Here is a 21,129-nt window from a genome sequence, read left to right as displayed (position 1 = left end):
TTAAGTCTAGTTATTCCCATAAAAATTTCATACTTTTTGGTCAAGTATATTTTAATTGACATTAAGATAAAGGCTGACTGCTCCGAAAAAACCGATTCCGAGAGAACAAGATATACCAAACCCAACTATTTATTTATTGACCCAAACTTTGATATTCTTAAATATGGAACTTGCGGACATGCCCACAAAGTTCCAGCACTCATTACAAAAATCCAACTCACACATAAACACAATAACAAATCAGCTAGGCACACCAATGTTCACACCACACTAATAGACTCGACTAGACTCAACTTGACTCATTCTACTATCGTTTTATTACATAAAAGGGACTCCAACATCTATGGGCGAGGCTTATGGGGAACCTTCTCGTACATCTTTGGTAAGTTGAGGCACACCCTTTGTTCATCTATCACCTGTCGATGCCTCTTAATGGTTTTCTGCTGTGCCTTCATCTGATCCTCCAGTTGGTGAATCTTTGCTATGGACTCATAGCCAAAGTGTACCATTACTTGGGTTGTTGGATCCATGCCCTGTGGGTCCATTATTGCCCATCCCAATTCCGGGTGTTGGTAAGGAAGGAATCCATATTGGTCATTCTTCATATCCTCGAATCGACGACCGCGGAGGCCTATGCAAGCTTCAGCGGCTGCATCTTCTATGCTGTCCTCCATGGTAGCACAGTGAGCATGATGCGCATAGTTTGAATCTAGCTAATATGCGCCCTTCTGTTCATCCTTGATGGAGATGCACACCCTAGTCTTCCAATAGGTGTCTTCTAGAGGGTGCGTATGTTCTTCGTAGATGTACTTCACAGCTGCATCCCAGTCACCGTAGTAGGTCTAAAGCATGCTCATGAGTCCGTGGTGTGAAATGGAGGATTCACATCCTGGCTTATACCAAACCTTTGTCGTCCACCCTAGGGGAGGGATTGGCTCATCCTCTTCATCGACGTCTTCCTCATCATCATCGTTAGACAGTTGGACGACCTCAACTTCTTCGGGTTCCTCCTGGACTGGCTTAGGCATAGGTACAGGTGTTGGCGAATCAAATTCTTGTTCCTGGGGTTCCTCCTCCTCAGGCTCCATGGACAAACCACAAGGTGGGTAGTAACCTCCGGTGCTGATGCAAGCAGTCTTACTGGCACAAGGCATCTACAGAATTAGATTTAGTTAGATTAGATTAGAAGCAATAATTTTCATAATAGAATAAGGCAAAAGAAGCATAAAACTTTAGCAAATAACAAGGGTGAGATAAAAAGCATGAAATGAGTGAAGCAAAAGAAGATAGAATGACCATTGCTAACTAGGCTTGCGTCCAACAGTCAACACAGCTCTGATACCAATCTGTCACACCCAATTTTAAGGATAAAATGGGATGCAAAATCTTATGTGCGCCCAAAGATTAGTCACACACATAAGCCGACAAATTATGAATAGTATCATCATAACTATTTATTACATCATGAATATTAAGACAGAGTCTTCACATAGATATAGTAGAAGTATAACAAAAAGGTCTCTCATGAAAGCTCCATTTCACAGGGATGTCGACTAGTTGACCACAAGTCTAGAAGTCCTCAGGAAATCATCATACCCATAGCCATCTGTTACCCATCTAGGATTTTTATCCAAATAATGAAAATAAACAAGCGTAAGTACATGTCGTACTCAACAAGTGTAACATGGGGTTCATGAGGCTCAAAAGGCTTGACACAGGTTTAACAGCATTCAGCTTTTAGTTGTCACAATTTTAACATAAGAGTAGCAACAAGTTGTTTCAATTCCCAATGCAAAACACATGATCAATGTAAGCATGAGTAATGAATAGCATAAATAGATAATACTTAGAGTTCACCTATTCCATTAGGGTTCCAAGGCCGCTCGTGACTATGAGCACGGTTGTTAAAACTGTTTTACACTCTGCAGAGGTTGTACACTTTCACCATGAGTCATGTTACCCATATGCCCGGGTTTATAACACCCAAAACACTTCCAAGGTAAGCAGGCAGGGTACACTATGAAGCTTTTCCCCAGTCGTTCTAATAAGGAGCAGCCACTAAGGATTCCATCTCCCAAGTGTTATGGAGTCATCTTCAAAAGTGGCACTAATACACGCAGCATAGTACACACCCTGGGGATGAGGCCCATACCTAGCCTGGTATGCCCCTCTTGCCCTTTCGGTAAATTGCTACAAACTAGAAAGAGCAAGGTACTAGACTAAGACCTGAGCCATGTAGTCCTCATGGTTGTACTATAAGTCTCGGATGATCACTTACAGATAAGTCCTTAGGGAGAGGAATCTGAAGCATTTAGAAAGTAGCTAAACACTCCAGCCCCCTATTTCTAAGTTGCTAAAAAGTCATATTTTAATGTTTATTGCATATACCATTAGTCAAGTTATAAGATCATGGTTGTAGTTGAGCACTAGCAAAGCTACCCAATGCAATACCCCATAGGAATCAAAGGTATAAGTACAAAAGACTAGTATATCCTTAGTGGTAGTCAAGGTAGACACATGCAGTATGAATTAAATGATTAAAGGTGTATAGGACAACAAGGAAAATCCCATGCTATACTTGCCTTGAGCAAAGTACTCCTGCTGGTCCTGCACGTCAAAGTAGTATCCTTGATCTCCCATGAATTGCTCACCGCCTATACTCAATAACACATCTACATACAAGCATCTAGGAGCAGTCATGCATAGCAAACAAAGCTATAGATTAGAACAGTACACCAACAACATAAAATCAAGATGAAAAGTTTGGAAAATGAATCTACGTCTCGCTATGAACACACAAACATGAAGATCACAAAAATCTGAGCTAAAACGAAGAAGTTGTGAATTAAACAAGATTTCCTATAGTAAAATAATAGATTAAATCTAACATCAAATTTTAAAAGTTGAAAACCTACTTAACAGTAGTATAAACATGTAGATTACTTAATTATGAACCTAACACAACTTGAACGGATCAAATCGGAATTAAAACAGAGATTTTATGGCTAAAATAAATCTAGTGGCAAAACTATAAATAGCTAAAAACGTATTTTAGATCTACCCGAAGCAAAATACGCTTTCAAAAGAAGAAAACAGAATCTAAAAACACGCTTTGGACTATGGGTTAAGTCTCAGATAATTATAAGGGTGTGTTTGAAAAACTCACAGCGAAGGGGTACCGGTCAGCCACGGCCGTTGGATTAGAGATGGACGGCCGAGATGCAATCAGGGGGGGGAGAAAGCATGGCTGCTGGAATAGGTTGGCGGTGAGGTATTTGGTGGCAGCACCATGGCTGGCTCACCAGAGCTTTTGGTTTTCAGTCTATGGTGCATGATTTGATGAACAGGAAACACTAGGAAAGAGCAGAGGGGATGGGGATCTCATCGGAGCTGAAAAGATCAGACGGGAAGCGATGATAGTTGCGCGGCGCTCGGCGAAACAGTGGTGGCACTCCAAGCTTGCGGCGGCACTAGGGCGAGGCGGCTGCGAGCTCTTTGGCGAGGTGGAAAGCTTGCTGTGAGGCAGGATAAGGAGGCAACGGCACGAGCGGTATTTATGGGGGTCAAGGCGACTTAGGTGGCACGGCATAGGGCGTTGCAGAGCCGGACACGGGCGTCGGAGTGGTGGTCTCCGGCTTGGTTATAGCATGGGGAAGAAGACGGAGCGCCTGACTAGCGGGCCCGATGCATCAGCGGGATAGAGACACGGCATGGCGCACGGAGCTAGGTCAGCTGCCTTGTTGGGCCGCTACGGGAAGGGAGGCGCGGGGCGCAGCGTGACCTAGGCCGGGTGCTCGGCTGGGCCACGTGAAGGAAAGGCCACGATGCATGAAGAGAAGGATAACGATGGCCTGTGGGGAGGGAAGAGCGGGCCTCGAGTGAGGCAGGCCGACAGGGCCGGTAGGAGGAGCAGCCACGACAGAAGCAGGCCAACCAGGCCGAAAGGAAGGGGAGAAAGGGGAACTCGTTTTCTTTTTTTTCAAAATTTTCTAAGACAATTTCAAAATCAATTTTGAATGCAAAATCAATTTAACTTGGAATATGATTTCAAATCGAGTAGTACAAAAAGATATGCAACAGCATGGATGCACACACATGATTGTGAACCTACATTTGATTTTAATTTAATAAAATTATTACTTTCCTAAATTCAAATGCCCATAAAAATGCATAACAAATCAATATCCACTATTTTAAAATATTGCAAATTTTAGGGTGTTACAGTAACTTACTATTGTAAGTATTTGTGACACTATAATATAAATCTATGTTGTCCATATAAGCTGCCTCCACCCTAATCCTTTTGACATATTGAGGGGCTACTGATCTTTGCAGAAAACTTGAAATAGAATTTATTGAATTGTTGTTGCCATTATGTTTAGGGCAATGCAACAAACAAGAGTATTTTATAAATGATTAATGCAAAAAATGTAATAGCCATTGTAACAAAAACATTTGCAACACACTCAACTACAAATTGGAAGTTCTAAGAATAGTAGCCACAAAATGATGCCACAATTAAATGTATGACAAACATTATAAACATCCAAGAAAATATGGACGGAGAGATTGCTCATCCTTATACCCGTGTGTCTATCTAGTTTTTTGCTGTGTTGGAGCTCCAAGTAAAGGGAAGGACAGAGTGAGCCTCAAGGAAATGCCCCATTTTTTCTATACACAACACGCTGCAAATAAAACCTTATATACCTGCAATCCAAAAACTAAACGACTTGATGAGGAGAGTCGTCCATCATGCATTCATCAACTTAAAGAACTCTAAGCTATTGAATTGTATATATTTTTGCAAAGCATGCATACCATCATCTAACACACTACAAGATCTAAACTTAAATGAATTAACCCTAGACTACAAGGCAATAACGAACAAGCTCACCTTGTTTCAAATTTGGCTTGCTCATTCAGCCCCTTTAACTTTATTTGCACCTCGCGGTTCTTAGTCCTGAGGTTATCAAGCATCTCCTGGATAGACAAATAATATAAATATCAACAACTACATTGTCACTCGAGAAATAATGTTGTTTTTCCTGGAAGTTGTGGTCGGCACACAACTATAATACAAACCTGTTGTGACTTCACTTGTGGAGTTAATGACCTAAACTACATCTTTAGTGCATTAGCCCAGGGTTGAAGGTCTTGGATGTGGTTTGCCTTTTGCACCTTCAGCTGTGCCGCGTATTCCCGGTTACAAAGAATCCTACAATTTTATACAAGAATTGAAATCGAGGAAATTAAGAACATCAGAGGCAAAACTAAAAGGTTGAGCACTTGGATAAATATATACCCCACATGCATGGCCACTTCAAAATTGAACTTGAGATATTGGAAATCCATATACGAACGTATTTCTTGGCTCTCTTAGGATCGGTTTTCACGAGATCCTTGAGTCGGTTGTCCTTTTTGATCGTCTGCATGTCGGCCTTAGGGAAGAAGTGCTCCTTGGTGCAGCCCCTTTGTGACATGCTGCTGGTAGCGCTAGCTCCAAGAGCTAGCGACCGCGGTGGCAACCCAGGTCTGTCCATATACTCCTAAGTATCAGCTTTGGCATGGTTGGGACAGCAGCAGTGCAATTTTCCATAGATATGGAGCTGTAGTTCTAGGGCATTTTTACCCCAGCACTAGTGTTGCTGCCACCAATGCTCATCATGTCGAATTTGTTGGCCAAAGCCAGCATGGCTGCCCAACTGCCTGCGATGCTGCTCCCCATGCTCTGGTCACAACTGCTGCTCACAGTAGATGACCACAGAGATAGCAGGTCTCTCAGCTGTTGTAGCACGCTTGCTCCTCCGACTTGGAGTACATGGCCACAGAACCGTGATAGTTCTAGGGAATGCTGCTACTGCTAGGCAGACCATACTGTGATAAGTGTCCTAAAGGCAGCAGACCATACTGTCATATTTCTAGGCTCGGCCGCAATGGAGGTAGCTCTGAGTCCGACGATGGCTGTACATGGTCAGCCGACCATGATGAAGAGGACTAGAAAATGGTGGTCCCGCTAGGAAGAGGCGCCACAAATATAGGTGGAGAAATCCCACGATGCCGCTGGCAGCGGGTACAACCCAGAGAAGATGTAATTATAAAGAATGACCGTGCACTGGGATAAATGCAATAACCCATCAAAGTAAATTAGACACAATTAAATAAAATAAGTTCCAACCTAAAGAAAATATATACAATAGATGAACTACAATAAACAACTGAAATAAGTTCAAAACAACGAAATAAGACTTAGCAAGGACAAATATCATTCCCACACATACAAAGTCCTACTAGAATAGTTCTTAATATGAAGTATGCTTCTAGAAATCAAATGTCTAAAAATAAATATTATCAAAACTACCATGGCTGCTGTGGTTGACCCATAAGCTCATCATCAATAGTTTGATGTGGTTGTTGTTCTAGCTGCATCTGTGGTGTGAGTTCCTATGCTTGAAGGTGGTGTGAGCTAATTAGATCATTCGCATAGGAATCCATTAGTTGGTGCAAACCATTGGTGGATGAAGCACTCCAACCTGCCATCTGCGAGCTCTTTGGATTGTGTGTGCCATTGGAACAAAGCATATCGAGCTTAAGGAGTTTTAACCTCTGGGTCTCAGATTGCAACTGATGATTTAGATCTATATGATATGAAGAATAGTGATCCCATGTTATAGAATTATTTGAAGATATATGTTTATAAATAAGAAGGGAAAATATTGTAAACATGGATGAAATAGGCTCATCAAGGAGACAAAAGATATCATTACCAACATTTGTAGATGCTTATTGAGTATCAATCTTTGAACCAGGGAGCAAATGTCCAATCAATGAATAAACCTTACATACATTATTACAACGTTGAATGATAAATTAATTGCAGATCTTATGATCAACATTTCTAATATAGGGACTAAGCAGGTCAAAGTGTATAAATCATTGTTTGCATGTTTTTTAATTATATATCAAAGAATATTAAAGTCGACATGACACTCAGCATATTATGTTTCAAACACATAATTCAAAGTTTGACACACATTAATTGACCACATGTGTGTGATGTCAAACATGTGAAGCAAACAGATGCCACACAGTCTAGCAGTGTTAGCGCTATATCATTTGAATTCACTAATAAGTCTATCACTTCAAGCTGATCAAGGGAGATTAAAATAACTTGATTTAAAAAAATGATAAACAATAACACATCAGCTAAAATATATATAGTTCTAAAAATATTGTAACTTACTATTGTAAGTATTTGTGACACTATAATATAAATCTGTGTTGTCCATATAAGTCCCCTCCCCCCTAATCCTTTTGACATATTGAGGGGCCGCTGATCTTTGCAAAAAACTTGAAATAGAGTTTATTGACACTACTAGAGGCGCAAGAATGGCCGACGGTTATTAAACCGTCGGCCATTAATTTGTACCATCAGGAAGTACAGTTGCCGAGCGTATACTGTCGGGAAGCTCCCGTCGGGCATCGTTGTTCGGGCATTCCCACTTTTACCGATCGGTAGTTAGTTATTGTATGGCTGACTGTATGTTTTCGACAGTTGACGCTTGATAATTAGTTGGTAAACACGTCATTCGGCCTTTGGTCCGACATGAATTGTCGAGTGTTTCTCGGTCGGGGATTTGTTGCTTGACAATTTTTTTAAACCCATCGGGAAACATATCCAGTCAGGGATTTGTTGCTTGATAGTTTTTTTAAACCCATCGGGAAACATATCCGCTCAGGGATTTGTTGCATGACAGTTTTTAACCCATCGGGGAAACATATTAGCAACAGTGTTTATTAACCGTCTAGAATTAAATACTCACAGTATAATATATATGTGAAAGTTTTGGTTTCCCACCGGCTAAAACTATTAAACCATCGGCAATATAGAGATGAAGCTGTTTTATTATAATCCATCATTCGATATTGCTTGGGATATTTTTTATAGTCGTAAATAATTCATATATGTAACCAGGAAGATCAATTACAAATGTTGAACATTCACAATTCATGACATTTCATAACCAGCTCTTTAATATTGAAAGGTACGGTCTAGACATTCTGAAAGTTTCTAAGAACATTCTTCAACATTACACAAATTAATGTTCAAATTAAAATACTTGACTAAGATACTGCTCTGCTGTTCACAAGGCATAAGAAAAACTACTTAAAAGTGCCACACTGCATATGTTGCATATAATCTCTTTTCATCACCAGGAAGCATCATCATCGAAAAAGTCTTCACCATTGTTCTCGTAATTTTGGCCATCATCTTTGGAATGGTATCCTTCATCATCATAATCATAGATGTCATCTTCATTTTCCTCACCACTATGGTCTGCTCCACCAATATTTTCCTCACCACTATAGTCTGCTCTACCAATGTTATCCTACAGAAGTTATAAAATTATTTTTATAAGCATATGAACCAGCTTGAATATATATAAGATAGATTTTGCAATAATTTCAGGTATGGCACGGATATATTTGGACACACTTAATACTTACATGATCAGATGCATTAGGAACAATTTTCTCATGCTCTCTAGCGAATGCAACCTCAGATTTAGAAGTAGGCTGCATGTCATGCATATATTAGTTTATACTTTGAAGGTCAGTTTTGCAATGAATTGAGGTGGGAAAAATAAAATTCAAATCTAAATCAACTAGAGTGATGCTTGAGTTCATTATAATAATTTGTGCTCTGTGAGGTAGCTGGTAAAAACTTACCAAGTTAGTTGCAGTTTCCTGAGCTAATGCATCAAAGTCCATTCCTTGTTTAGCAACAAGTGCCTGTTAAAACTTCATGGTTAGCCATAGGTATTTATTTGTACGCATATATTTATTCTAACAATAATTACCCGCACAACATGTTCAAGGTTGCTATATTCTTTTCGCAATAGCAGATTTTCTCTTTCAAGTCACTTCTCTTTAGCAGAAACATATGGTTGTGCACTTCTTTTCCTTGTCTTGATTGCTTCCTTCTCAGCAATACTAATTGCCCCATCACCAATTCCTAGCTTACCATGTGGCATTCTACCTGCACACTCATAAATGACACTTGCATCTAATTCAGGATGCTCAATTTTCCAATTTGTGCCATACTTTTTTTCCATTCCTTCCTCATATTGTGCCTTTTCCAAAAAAACATGGAAAAGCTGAGGTTCAGTAACAAGACAACTACAAGAGCTATTAGCTAAATAATCCAACACTTACCCATTTATCAGCAGCATTCTGGTTGCACAACCTGCCATCATTTGTCCCTGGATTCAATTCATGATTATGCAGCCAAGTGCCACCAATTCCAGGGTCAACGCCAGTTTTTAGTGCCTGCAATTAAAGTGTAAGTATGCTTTGACATGTATTGAACATTGTACATCAGTAGTTCATGAAGTCACAACTTTTTGGTTTGGGTTCTTACCAGCCATTGACGTATTGCTGGTAAGCTTCTTGAGCCACTACGATGGTATACGCCATTATCTCCAGCTAGGTGATTTTGCCTTGCCTTTAAGGATGACTTTCTAAATTTTGATGTACTCCAGTGCTCACATAGCAAAGCCCAACCTTCATTGGTTGTAAAGTCTCTTGGTTTAACATATATAAGTGCTTCTTTTGTTGGCCAATGATTTCCATATTCATCTACATCTTCTAGGGGCACATTACCATCCTTATATAGTTTCTTTGTGAGAGCCCGCTTCTCTTCACTCAACATCTTAGGCACCATGTTTTTAAATTTTAATTCCAAGACAGCATCTGCCTCAGCTCTATCTTCTGGAAGACACTTGAAATGCCACTGCCATATTATTTATAGTAAGTTGCAGTTGAGATAACTTTTAAACAATAGCAAAGCTAGTCAGTAAGCTGTAGTTATTATGCACATGTAGCACATACCCAGAACTCTTCCAATACTCTCTTATCAGTTGATACCCCAGCTATGGTAGTCTTCTTGAAATCTTCCCATGTTAGCACTGGCTTCATCCCATTTATTGTATCAACAAAATCAGGATACATCTCGCGAACTAGAGCACCAATTACTGTTGGGGGTTTGCGAGAACTTTGATAAGGATGCACTTCCCAGTTGAAAGGTCCTTGTTTGGTTTTGGTAATTGAGTGACAACTTAGGTGGACTAATTGTGTTTATGTGAGATACACAGGTGATTAGTCCACAGGTATATGTGTGTGAGCAACATATGCCATGAAGGTGAAAATGGCTTGGAAATGTTGCAAAGCTCACACATGTGATGATGAAGGAGCTTAAATGCACATGAGACATGACATTGAGTCATGTGATCAAGGTGGAGAAGATCAAGACAAGACTTGGCTTGATGGACCAGTTGCAAGCGTGAAGGGCAAGTCGAAGGCTTTGGAGTGATGGACCACGTGGCGGTGAAGCTTGAGCAAGACTTGGCGCCGATGGACGATGGCAACGGTGAAGAGCAAGTAGAGTCAAGATCGATGAACCAATATGATCATGTGATGATATGAAGTGGATCATATCATTGTTGATCGTGTTGGTGCATGTGTTGCATCGACATTGAAGGAGATGGAATGGAATGCGCAAGGCAAAGGTATAACCTAAGGCATTTCATTTTACCGGTCATAGGTGTGTAGAGAAGTTTATGACCGGGTTTAGGATAGATGGCCGTACTATCAAGAGGGGCAAACTTGTTTGCATATCGGTCATCTAGTGCCACTTGAGTGATCTGACTTTGCATTGTCGCTAGGATCGAGTGGCGTGGTAAGTTGAGTGGCTAACATCCTTTAGGAAATGATTGTGAAAATGCTAACACACATACACATGGTGGTGTACACTTGGTGATGTTGGCACATTTACAAAGGAGGTGGTGTTTGTAGAGGTGAGACCAGGTTTAGGATTCGGTGCTTTCAGGAAAATAGAATGCCTATTTTCTATTACGCCAGATGCAAATTATTGTGGTTAGCACATTGGAGCAAGGGTGATGAAGTTAGAAGTGAAAACGAGTTGGTCGTGAAGACGCTGGCGTCGGTCAACTGATCGGACGCTGGGTCTAAAAGCACCGGACGCTGGCAGGCTACGTCCGATCAGGCTGACGTACGGTGATGCAGAAGCTAGAGTGTGACCGAACGCTGGCTGCGTCCGATCAAGTGTGACCGGACGCATCCGGTCAAGGTTGGTACCTTACTGGAAATGATCGGACGCTGGGGGTTCAGCGTCCGGTCAGTTGAAAGCTGCTGTGTCCGGTCAAGTCAAGTGACCGTTGGAACTGGGACACGTGGCCATCTGCGGGCGACCAGACACTGAGGTCCAGCGTCCGGTCGGCCTGATTTTTGCCCAGTGAAGGGGTAACGGCTAGTTTAGCCCTTGGGGCTATAAATAGAAGTGGCCTTCGGCCATGGCTGGTGTGGAGCACCTTGGGGGACTTTGTGTCCATGCTTGAGAGTGCTTAGGAGCCCTCCATCTCACACATACTTGATAGCGATCATCCGATTGTGTGAGTGAGCGATTCTAGTGTGATTGCATCGTAAGGTTTTATCGAGTGGCACTAGGTGATCGAGTTGTAAGCTGGTGGTGCTTGTTACTCTTGGAGGTTGCCACCTCCTAGACGGCTTGGTGGTGGTCTCCGTCGAAGCGCGCAAGAAGCTTGTGCGGCGCTCTGGAAAAGTGCTTGTGAGGGGCATTATGCTCGCCCCACGGGAGCCACGAAGAGCAACTCTAGTAAAGCGTGTCATTGAGCTACCCTCACTTCCGGGGTAGGTTCTTGCGGCGCCCGACATGCGGGCTTAGCGGGTGATGCTAATTAGCCGCCGAACCACCAAGTGAGCGGTCGACACAACGGGGACTAGCGTGTTGGCAAACATGTGAACCACGGGAGAAAAATCATCGTGTCAACCTTGTTCTTCCCGTTGGTTTGCATCCCCATTACACAAGCTTGCAATTACTTTTATACATATTAAGCTTGTGTAGTTGCTCTTATAATTAGATAGCTTATGTAGCTTGCTAATTACCTTCTTGCTTGTGTAGCATAGAAGTAGCTCCCTTGTGTGGCTAATTTGGTTTTAGTAACCTTGTTAGTCACATTGCTTAGTTTGTGTAGCTAAGTATTTGCGCTCTCTAATTAGGCATTGGTTGCCTTGTTATTGAGCATTGCTAGTGAGCATCGTTAGCTTTGTGCTCTTGCTTACTAGCATGTGTAGGAGCTCCCTTGTTGCTTAAAGTACTAGTGGCATAGGTTTGTGTAACCTTGCTCCTAGAATTGGTTAGGTGAGCTCTAACTAGCCCGACACCTTTGTTGCATAATTGTTATCTTTGCAAGGTGCTAGTGAACATATATAGTGGGGTATAGTCTTGGCTAGACTGATAGTTTTAATTCCGCATTTGTATCGGTTAGCCGACGCGATTAAGTTTTAGAAAAGACTATTCACCCCCCTCTAGTCCGCCATCTCGACCCTTCACTAGTGTCGAATAATTTTATATTAAATCAAACGACATCATCATATAGGGATAAAAGATATAAAATACATAAGTGAAATGTTAAAGTAAGCAAAACATCATGGAACCGGTCAGTACTGAAAACTCCTACCTTACAGAAATGTGGAAAGTTAAAAATACAACATTCTTTATTTAGTCTTTGCAAGCTCTTTAAATAAATATGCTGGTGCATCCAACTATCTACAAGCAAGCTAGTGCACTAATGACATGACATTGTTCTCTATCATGGACAAACTGTACTTGCTAAAAATTAATCTGAACAATGAACACTTGAACACAAAATACTGAGACAATAGTCTTTGTTAATACACAAGCGATAGATATAATATGGACACATAATTATATAAATTAAAGCAGCTACAATGTTACTTAGTCTCCAATAGCCTTGATCGTGGGTCTTTCTCTTTCTGGAAGTCTTTCACCGCTATCAGTCCTTGATCGAGTATTTTTTTTCTCAATAGCTTGCTGACTTGCTGAAGCCAATCCATTATTTTCTCTTGCAGCAACTGATGTGGAACACACTAACCTTGATGATGACACAGGTCTGTGCTTCAAGCAGCCACTCATCCTGCTTCATACATGGCAATAAGTATGTTGCATAAAATGTTTATTAAACAGAACGAGTAGGCACCAATAAAATTAGGGGATACATAAGTAAAATAAGTGAAGTAAATCATCAGTCAAACAAGGATGCACCATATTTCAGATTGGGAAGACATATTTCTAGTTCAATATGAAAGCTAAATAATAAGATACTAATGTACATATTAAAAATAAGGATTCAATAATCATCATAATCAAATTCTAAGGAATCATCCGTGGTTTCCTCATCCTCGTCAATGTCTTCCAAGTCGCTATTTTCTTCAACTATTTGTTGCTCTTCGTCACTACTACTCCCATGATAAGAAATGTCATCCAATGGATCCTCAGTGTTGTTTTGCTTTTCTATAGTTTCAATATCTTGGGGACCAAGGACATCATCCAAGGCCTCTGAAGACACAGTTACATCATCAAACAAGCCATCAACATCAATGGAGAAGCTTCCCTTTAGCTCATCTTCATGGAAAAATACATCTGTAATAGGTGGCTCATGTGCATCTACTGTGTCAAGGTTGGTTAAGGTCCTTGGTTGGATCTTGTAAACAACAGACCAATCACACAAATCACGCCTTAGAGATGAGTACTGCAAGTAGTATACTAGTGTGGCTTGGTGAGCCATGGCAAAGGGTTCAAAATTCACCAGCCTTGAAGATGGCTTGACGTGCACCAAACCTAATTTTGGTTCAGATCTAAGACCAGAAATTGGATCAAACCAGCAGCACTATAAGAGAACCATTTCAATTTTTCTACCAGCATTAAAAGAAAGTTTGATAATGTCCTCAAGTACACCATAATAGTCAAGTTATTGATCATCTGAGGTGAATGATGTCAAACAAACCCCCGTGTTCACTGTGGTCAGCTTTGCACAGGAGTTTTCATATCGCTCTGACCTGAACCTATAGCCATTAACATGATACGAGCTATATGATAGTACTCTAGATTTGCATCCATTGGCTAAATTCTACAAGTCTTCATCTGCATCGGTATCCTTTCTACAATATAAAAATAAATAAGTCTGTTAGAATATATATATACATGTGTTCATGAAATATGGCTAAGGTAATATGTCCTTATAGTTTTCTTAAAACCAATCCACAAATTCATCTGTCATCATTTTGTCAAGGACCTCCACTGACAACCTAGGGTTATTAGCACACTTCTTTTCCATAAATGCCCTACAAATATATACAAGTTATAGAACCTCTGCTAGAACAGTAAAAAATTGTTATTTGCATCACTTACTCTTGATAACGATCAACAACAGAGCAATTGGTCAAAATATCCAGCCTCACTGCATTCAATTCTTGTTCTGAGAGGTCACAAGGCATGCCCCTACCATGAAGGGTGCCTTGATAATGGAAAACATCTAAAGTGCAGCCATCATTCTTCACGTGTGGTCCCCTACTGTTGTATCTATCAACCTTTTCCCATCTAGTACGAACATGGTTAGCGAAATATCCAGAAAAAAGTCAGTTATCTCTTTCACAATCTCAGCCTCTACAATAGAACCCTCAACTCTAGCTTTGTTCTGCACTTTCAGGCCCGGGTCATGCATGTACCTAGCAAAATATTACTACAATGTTTAGTGATATAATAACAAAAAAAATTGAATCAAGCTGAACTAACTTATTTAGAAAAATTAATAATTACCTCTCATGTTGGTACATCCCGCGAAATGCCACAGGTCCGCCAACCCTTGCCTCATATGGAAGATGCACAATTAGATGTTGCATTACATTAAAGAACCCTGGTGGGAACATTTTTTATCTTTGTTAGTTTTGTAATATATCATGCATCCATTGGGGCCTGCATCAATCTTCACATAAGGCATTCCTAGGCTATGCACAAACTTCTTAGACCTATAAAAGTTTTTAGGGACATCCTTGGCAGCCTCATCTCCAATAACTTCATGTAAAAGATTCATTATTTCATTGTAACCGGCTTCAGAAAGATTATATTGTGTTTTTATAGTCATAAGTCATGCTACAATGGATAGGCGGGAGTGAGATGTCTTGTCATGCAGTGGTTTATCTACTTCCTCTAGCAGCTCATATAACTCCTTTGCTGCTTGAGTTGGCTCCTCACTCTGACAGACACCTTCGGCTCCAATAGCATCAAATAGCATTTCACTCATCCTATCTGAGCTACCTACAAATTCATTGTCTGCTTGATCATTTACATCAGACTCCCCGTGCCTAGTCCATCTCTCATACCCCAACTGGAAACCATTGCGGCATAAGTGCATCTCCATTTCATCCCTTTTCCTCTTGTGGTGACAATCACACTTAGTACATGGACACTTAGATCTCCCATCTTTAGCAGCTTCAGGTAATGAAAAGGCATGGTCTAGAAAGGTGTCCAAACCAGCTTTCCAAACTAGACTAAACAAGCTACCTTTCCGCTCATTGTACATCCAACTACGATCCTCACCCATGGAACGTACCTACCTAAATATTAGAATTCACACTTTAGGAAAAAAAATAAAGTTACTTTCATATATGCATGGTTCAGATAGTGTCAAAGCAGTCAACTTTCCACCCACACATAAATAATTATAGTGCCACAAGAAAAATAATCCGCTGCACACAGAGAGGGATGGAGGGAGAGAGATGAATAGTAGAACGAGACCTTAAGTTCTCTGAGTTTGCGTTCACGCCAACACTGGTCACCCGCCCAATCTCCAGTCACCCGCACCTTAGCACACCAGCACACTAAAAGAGAAGATTGGAGCAGCAAAAAAATTAATTCGAGAGAGAAAATATGTAGTGAGAAATAACCAGTATAGAAAATCAATTATCAATGATGCAAGACAAACACTACAATATAAGGATGATCACCTAACTCCTGAGATTTCCCTAATTGCTAATAATCAGATTGTACATCTAAAGTACCACATATTCAAAATCCACAATTCATACTAATATTCAGAAAAATTAGGACATGCTTCACACAGAACACTAAATATTGAACACAACAGAATGTTAACAAGATAGCAGTCTAGACATTGCTCTTGTCAACTATGAAATATACACAAACAAGATAGCATAATTAGAACTACTCCTACCACTCAGATTCTACCCTTCCTATTCAGTTCAGTCTACACAAGTAATTCACTTTCCATCTTATTAGTGTAGCACCAACCGTCTAGCCCATCTCAGAACACAATTAATTAACTGAACCCCAATAACAAGGCAGCAATAGTCAAACAAAGATGAATGCAGATTGCAGATTGAATACAAAACCTAATAAAAAGAGCTATCATTGATATCCAAAGAACAACAGTAGGGTTCTTGACCATGGAGCATAAGGCACAAAAGAGGACAGCAAAGGGGTTCGCATTGTACCTTAAGAAGAAGATCAGATGTGTGGCGGCACAGATGCTGATTGATTTAATCCGCGGGTGCTCGGTGTCGGCGGGCGGAACGAGATGTGCTTCGCCCCTCCTGCAGGAGGGTCTCGGCAACCAGCTGCACACCCTATGATCACCCTTCGATTCAATTGGAGTGGGCGGCGATAAAACCTGAGACGATTCGTTTGGGAACGTGGAGGAGAGATTTACAGGATATGTGGCGTTTTTAGGTGCGGCCGCGGGAAAATAGGCTTCGTTTCGCGCTAAAACTATATCGCTAGTCTGCCGCCTTTTCGTCGTCCTGATTTCGGGCTCGGGATAATATTCCATTTGATTCGAAATAAATAAATATATTCTTACCATATCAAACATACTAGCAGTAGCCCAGTGGTAGAATGGTTTGCTTGGACAGTATGCATCCTGGGTTCGAGTGTCCAATACAGTAAGGTTTTGGAACTTTTTGCACTTATTTTCAGGTAAGGTTCTTCCATGTCATTTCTTTTTTCCAAGAAAAAATACTGGAAACAAACTAATGATTGCAGGAACGTACTTACTGTAACTTTAAAATTATGAGGTCACCAAAAATTATGTTTAAATTTATTCAGATATCAAAATGTAGACCTATAGCAAGTGTTATGTTTTAATATTATATATTACATATAAAGCACGTGCATGTTCTCAACCCATGAGGTTAGACAAGGCACTGTAGAAGAGGGACATTATAAATGAAATAATTGTATCGTGCATTGACAATTGCACTTGTGCTTTATGCACCACCAAGAACTTGGTATAGTTATAAACATCATGAGAGGATGATCTATGTTTTTCAGTGCTATTCTTAGAAGAACAATGAATCATCAAAGTGTTTTGTTGTGTAAAGTATAAGAGGTCTTTCAAATATTTATATCTTTGAACATCGATTTAAAAAAATTATATAGGTTCATGGTATAATAGGATTTATTCTTTTAGATTCACTATGAAAAATACTTTCATAATATATAATTCATAGGTTGTAAAATTATAATAATTTTTTGAAATGAATGATCAAAGATAGCAATGTTTGACTTCCGACAAACCTAATGTGACATTTAAAAAAATAACGGAGGGAGTATAAGAACATATCCCTATATAAACTTCAATATACCAAATATTGCTTGAAATGTCAAACTAGTTTACTTTGAAGAAAACTATAATAAAAAAAGAACATGGGCTCCTAAATCTCAACCGTGAAAATTTTGAAATATATAGTTAACATAGGCAATGAGTCATATGTGAAATACTAGATAAATGCCTGTGCGTTGCACTAGGGTCCTATTTTTTTTACAAATATCTACGATGATAGATTCGATCACGACAAGCACCAGTAGTTAAATACTCCTTGTAGTTACCTTAGCCACCTGCTTCATCTCGGCGGTAATGCTGACGCATGGCACATGCACGCCGCAGGCTTCCATCACTGATAACGACTGCTACAAAAAGATTTACATAGATTCCTCCATTTTATTTCAGAAGCGCTTTGACGTCGTGGCCGGCGGAGCCAGCGAGGCAAACAGGTAGATGGGGTAAGGGAAATTGGATTTACAATTCACTTTTTAATTGAACCAACACATATATAAGGCCTATATACATAAGCCGAATACAGAATCCTAGCAGACTCCTAATTTATCTCTATTATCTTTAATAGTCCGAAATATCTAATCTTAACTAATAGGAGCATACTTGATTTTGTTCATCGAGTAATTTCCAGAGTTAGCGTATTTGATCTCTGCCGTTTGTTTCCTTTTTTTTTACCAGGATTTGTTTTGGCCTTGGATAGTCCGGCTTGGATTCCTCGAGACGCAGTTTTTTAGCCGGAGTTTTCTTCGGTCGGGTACTTTCCTATTTTTGCGGTGGAGTCCAGTCCAATTGTACAGTTGTGCGTGCGGTGTATGATTTTTTTTACCGGAGAAGATTGGTTATGCCACTGTGGACGATTTTTTTTAGGAAGTAGTAGAGTAACAAAAGCATGTTACAAAAATCCAAATCGGTTCCTATAATACTTGAGCGTTACGTTAGCCCCTCCAAGTAATTACCGTGTGCTTATACTGGGAAATAATTAAATTATTAGTCATTCTATACATAGGCCAGCAGTCAAAAAAACGGTAATAGTTCACCCAATAGCCAAGCGTCCTTACCTGACTGTTGGGGATTACAACAATTTGCCACCGGTTTCACTAAGACAGTTGGCAATTAATTTGCCCTCTTAGTCTACTAGTGCAGTGCCTGACTGGTCAACATCTAACGCTCGTGAATAGTTTGTACCGTTGGCTATTTAATACAAAGACCAACGGTTTCACTAAGACCGTTGGTAATTAATTTGCCCCCTCGTCCTTTTCTAGTTCAGTGCCCGACTAGTTGACATCTAACACTCGGAAATAGTTTGTACCGTTGGCTATTCAATACAAAGACCGACGGTTTCACTAAGACTGTTGGCAATTAATTTTCCCTCTCGGCCTTCTAGTGCAGTGTCCGACTAGTCAGCATCTAACGCTTGGGAATAGTTTGTACCGTCGGCTATTCAATACAAAGACCGACGGTGTTACTAACACCGTTGGCAATTAATTTGTCCTCTCGGCCTTCTAGTGTAGTGCCCGACTGATTGACATCTAATGCTCGGGAATAGTTTGTACCGTCGGCTATTCAATACAAAGACCGACGGGAAAGCTTGTAACCGTCAATAACAGGTTAACTATTGGCCATTCATGGTTTCCCCAACTGCCCGTCAGCTATTATACTTCCCTGTTGGCATAGGTTGTGTTTCTAGTTGTGTGAATTGTTGTTGCCATTATGTTTAGGGCAATGCAACAAACAAGAGTATTTTATAAATGATTAATGCAAAAAATGTAATAGCCATTGTAACAAAAACATTTGCAACACACTCAACTACAAACTGAAAAATCTAAGAATAGTAGCCACAAAGCAATGCCACAATTAAACGTATGACAAACATTATAAACATCCAAGAAAATACGCACGAAGAGATTGCTCATCCTTATACTCGTGTGTCTATCTAGTTTTTTGCTATGTTGGAGCTCTAAGTAAAGGGAAGGATAGAGTGAGCCTCAAGGAAATGCCCCATTTTTTCTATACACAACACGCTGCAAATAAAACCTTATATACGTGCAATCCAAAAACTAAACGACTTGATGAGGAGAGTCGTCCATCATGCATTCATCAACTTAAAGAACTCTAAGCTATTGAATTGTATATATTTTTGCAAAGCATGCATACCATCATCTAACACACTACAAGATCTAAACTTAAATGAATTAACCCTTGACTACAAGGCAATAACGAACAAGCTCACCTTGTTTCAAATTTGGCTTGCTCATTCAGCCCCTTTAACTTTATTTGCACCTCGTGGTTCTCAGTCCTGAGGTTATCAAGCATCTCCTAGATAGACAAATAATATAAATATCAACAACTACATTGTCACTCGAGAAATAATGTTATTTCTCCAGGATGTTGTGGTCGGCACACAACTATAATACAAACCTGCTGCGACTGCACTTGTGGAGATAATGACCTGCACTACATCTTTAGTGCATCAGCCTGACACTGAAGGTCTTGGATGTGGTTTGCCTTTTGCACCTTCAGCTGTGCTGCGTATTCCCAGTTACGCAGAATCCTGCAATTTTATACAAGAATTGAAATCGAGGAAATTAAGAACATCAAAGGCAAAACTAAAAGGTTGAGCACTTGGATAAATATATACCCAACATGCATGGCCACTTCAAAATTGAACTTGAGATATTGGAAATCCATATACGAATGTACTTCTTGACCCTCTTACGATCTGTTTTCACGAGATCCTTGAGTCGGTTGTCCTTATTGATCGTCTCCATGCCGGCCTCAGAGAAGAAGTGCTCCTTGGTGCAGCCCCTTTGTGACATGCTGCTGCTAGCGCTAGCTCCAAGAGCTAGCGACCGTGGTGGCAACCCAGGTCTGTCCATATACTCCTAAGTATCAGCTTTGGCATAGCCGGGACAGTGGCAGTGCAATTTTCCATAGATATGGAGCTTTAGTTCTAGGGCATTTTTACCCCAGCACTACTATTGCTGCCACCAATGCTCATCATGTCGAACTTGTTGGCCAACGCCAGCATGGCTTCCCATCTGCCTGCGACGCTGCTCCCCATGCTCTGGTCATAGCTGCTGCTCACAGTAGATAACCACAGAGATAGCAGGTCTCTTAGCTATTGTAGCGCGCTTGCTCCTCCGACTAGGAATACATGGGCACGGAACCGTGATAGTTCTAGGGAATGCTGCTACTGCTAGGCAGACCATACTGTGATAAGTGTCCTAAAGGCACCAGACCATACTGTCGTATTTCTAGGCTCGGCCGCAATGGAGGCAGCGCTAAGTCCGACGATGGCTGTACGTGGTCAGCTGACCATGATGAAGAGGACTAGAATATGGTGGTCCTCCCAGGAAGAGGCGCCACAAATATAGGTGGAGAAATGCTGCGATGCCGCTGGCAGCGGGTACAACCCAGAGAAGACGTAATTACAAAGAATGACCGTGCACTGGGATAAATGAAATAACCCATCAAAGTAAATTAGACACAATTAAATAAAATAAGTTCGAACCTAAAGAAAATATATACAATAGATGAACTACAATAAACAACTGAAATAAGTTCAAAACAACGAAATAAGACTTAGCAAGGATAAATA

At 40.5% G+C, this 21,129-nt stretch overlaps 1 protein-coding gene and 1 pseudogene across 1 annotated transcript; both read right to left on the bottom strand.

Annotated features, from left to right (window-relative positions):
- Positions 1 to 13,247: 13,247 nt before the first annotated feature.
- On the bottom strand, positions 13,248 to 14,826 carry LOC136546012 (uncharacterized; annotated as a pseudogene).
- Positions 14,827 to 19,985: 5,159 nt separating this feature from the next.
- On the bottom strand, positions 19,986 to 20,592 carry LOC136543956 (uncharacterized). Its single transcript, XM_066536266.1, has 3 exons — positions 20,497 to 20,592; positions 20,232 to 20,413; positions 19,986 to 20,082 (listed from the first exon to the last, which is right to left on the bottom strand). Exons 1-3 carry the CDS (start codon positions 20,590 to 20,592, stop codon positions 19,986 to 19,988), a joined length of 375 nt encoding a protein of 124 aa, XP_066392363.1.
- Positions 20,593 to 21,129: the final 537 nt, after the last annotated feature.

This window comes from Miscanthus floridulus, chromosome 3 (assembly GCF_019320115.1).
Source record: "Miscanthus floridulus cultivar M001 chromosome 3, ASM1932011v1, whole genome shotgun sequence".
Lineage (NCBI taxonomy): Eukaryota > Viridiplantae > Streptophyta > Magnoliopsida > Poales > Poaceae > Miscanthus > Miscanthus floridulus.
Note: the sequence above shows the minus strand (reverse complement) of the source record. Positions and strands in the feature narration are given on the sequence as shown.

What these genes read in the sequence shown, in the direction of transcription:
- LOC136543956 (XM_066536266.1), bottom strand. Translation starts at nt 20,592, where the DNA reads ATGGGGAGCAGCGTCGCAGGCAGATGGGAAGCCATGCTGGCGTTGGCC. An exon ending in GCAGCAATAGTAGTGCTGGG is followed by an intron (nt 20,414 to 20,496) that starts GTAAAAATGCCC and finishes GCTGATACTTAG; the next exon opens with GAGTATATGGACAGACCTGG. An exon ending in GATCGTAAGAGGGTCAAGAA is followed by an intron (nt 20,083 to 20,231) that starts GTACATTCGTAT and finishes ATAAAATTGCAG; the next exon opens with GATTCTGCGTAACTGGGAAT.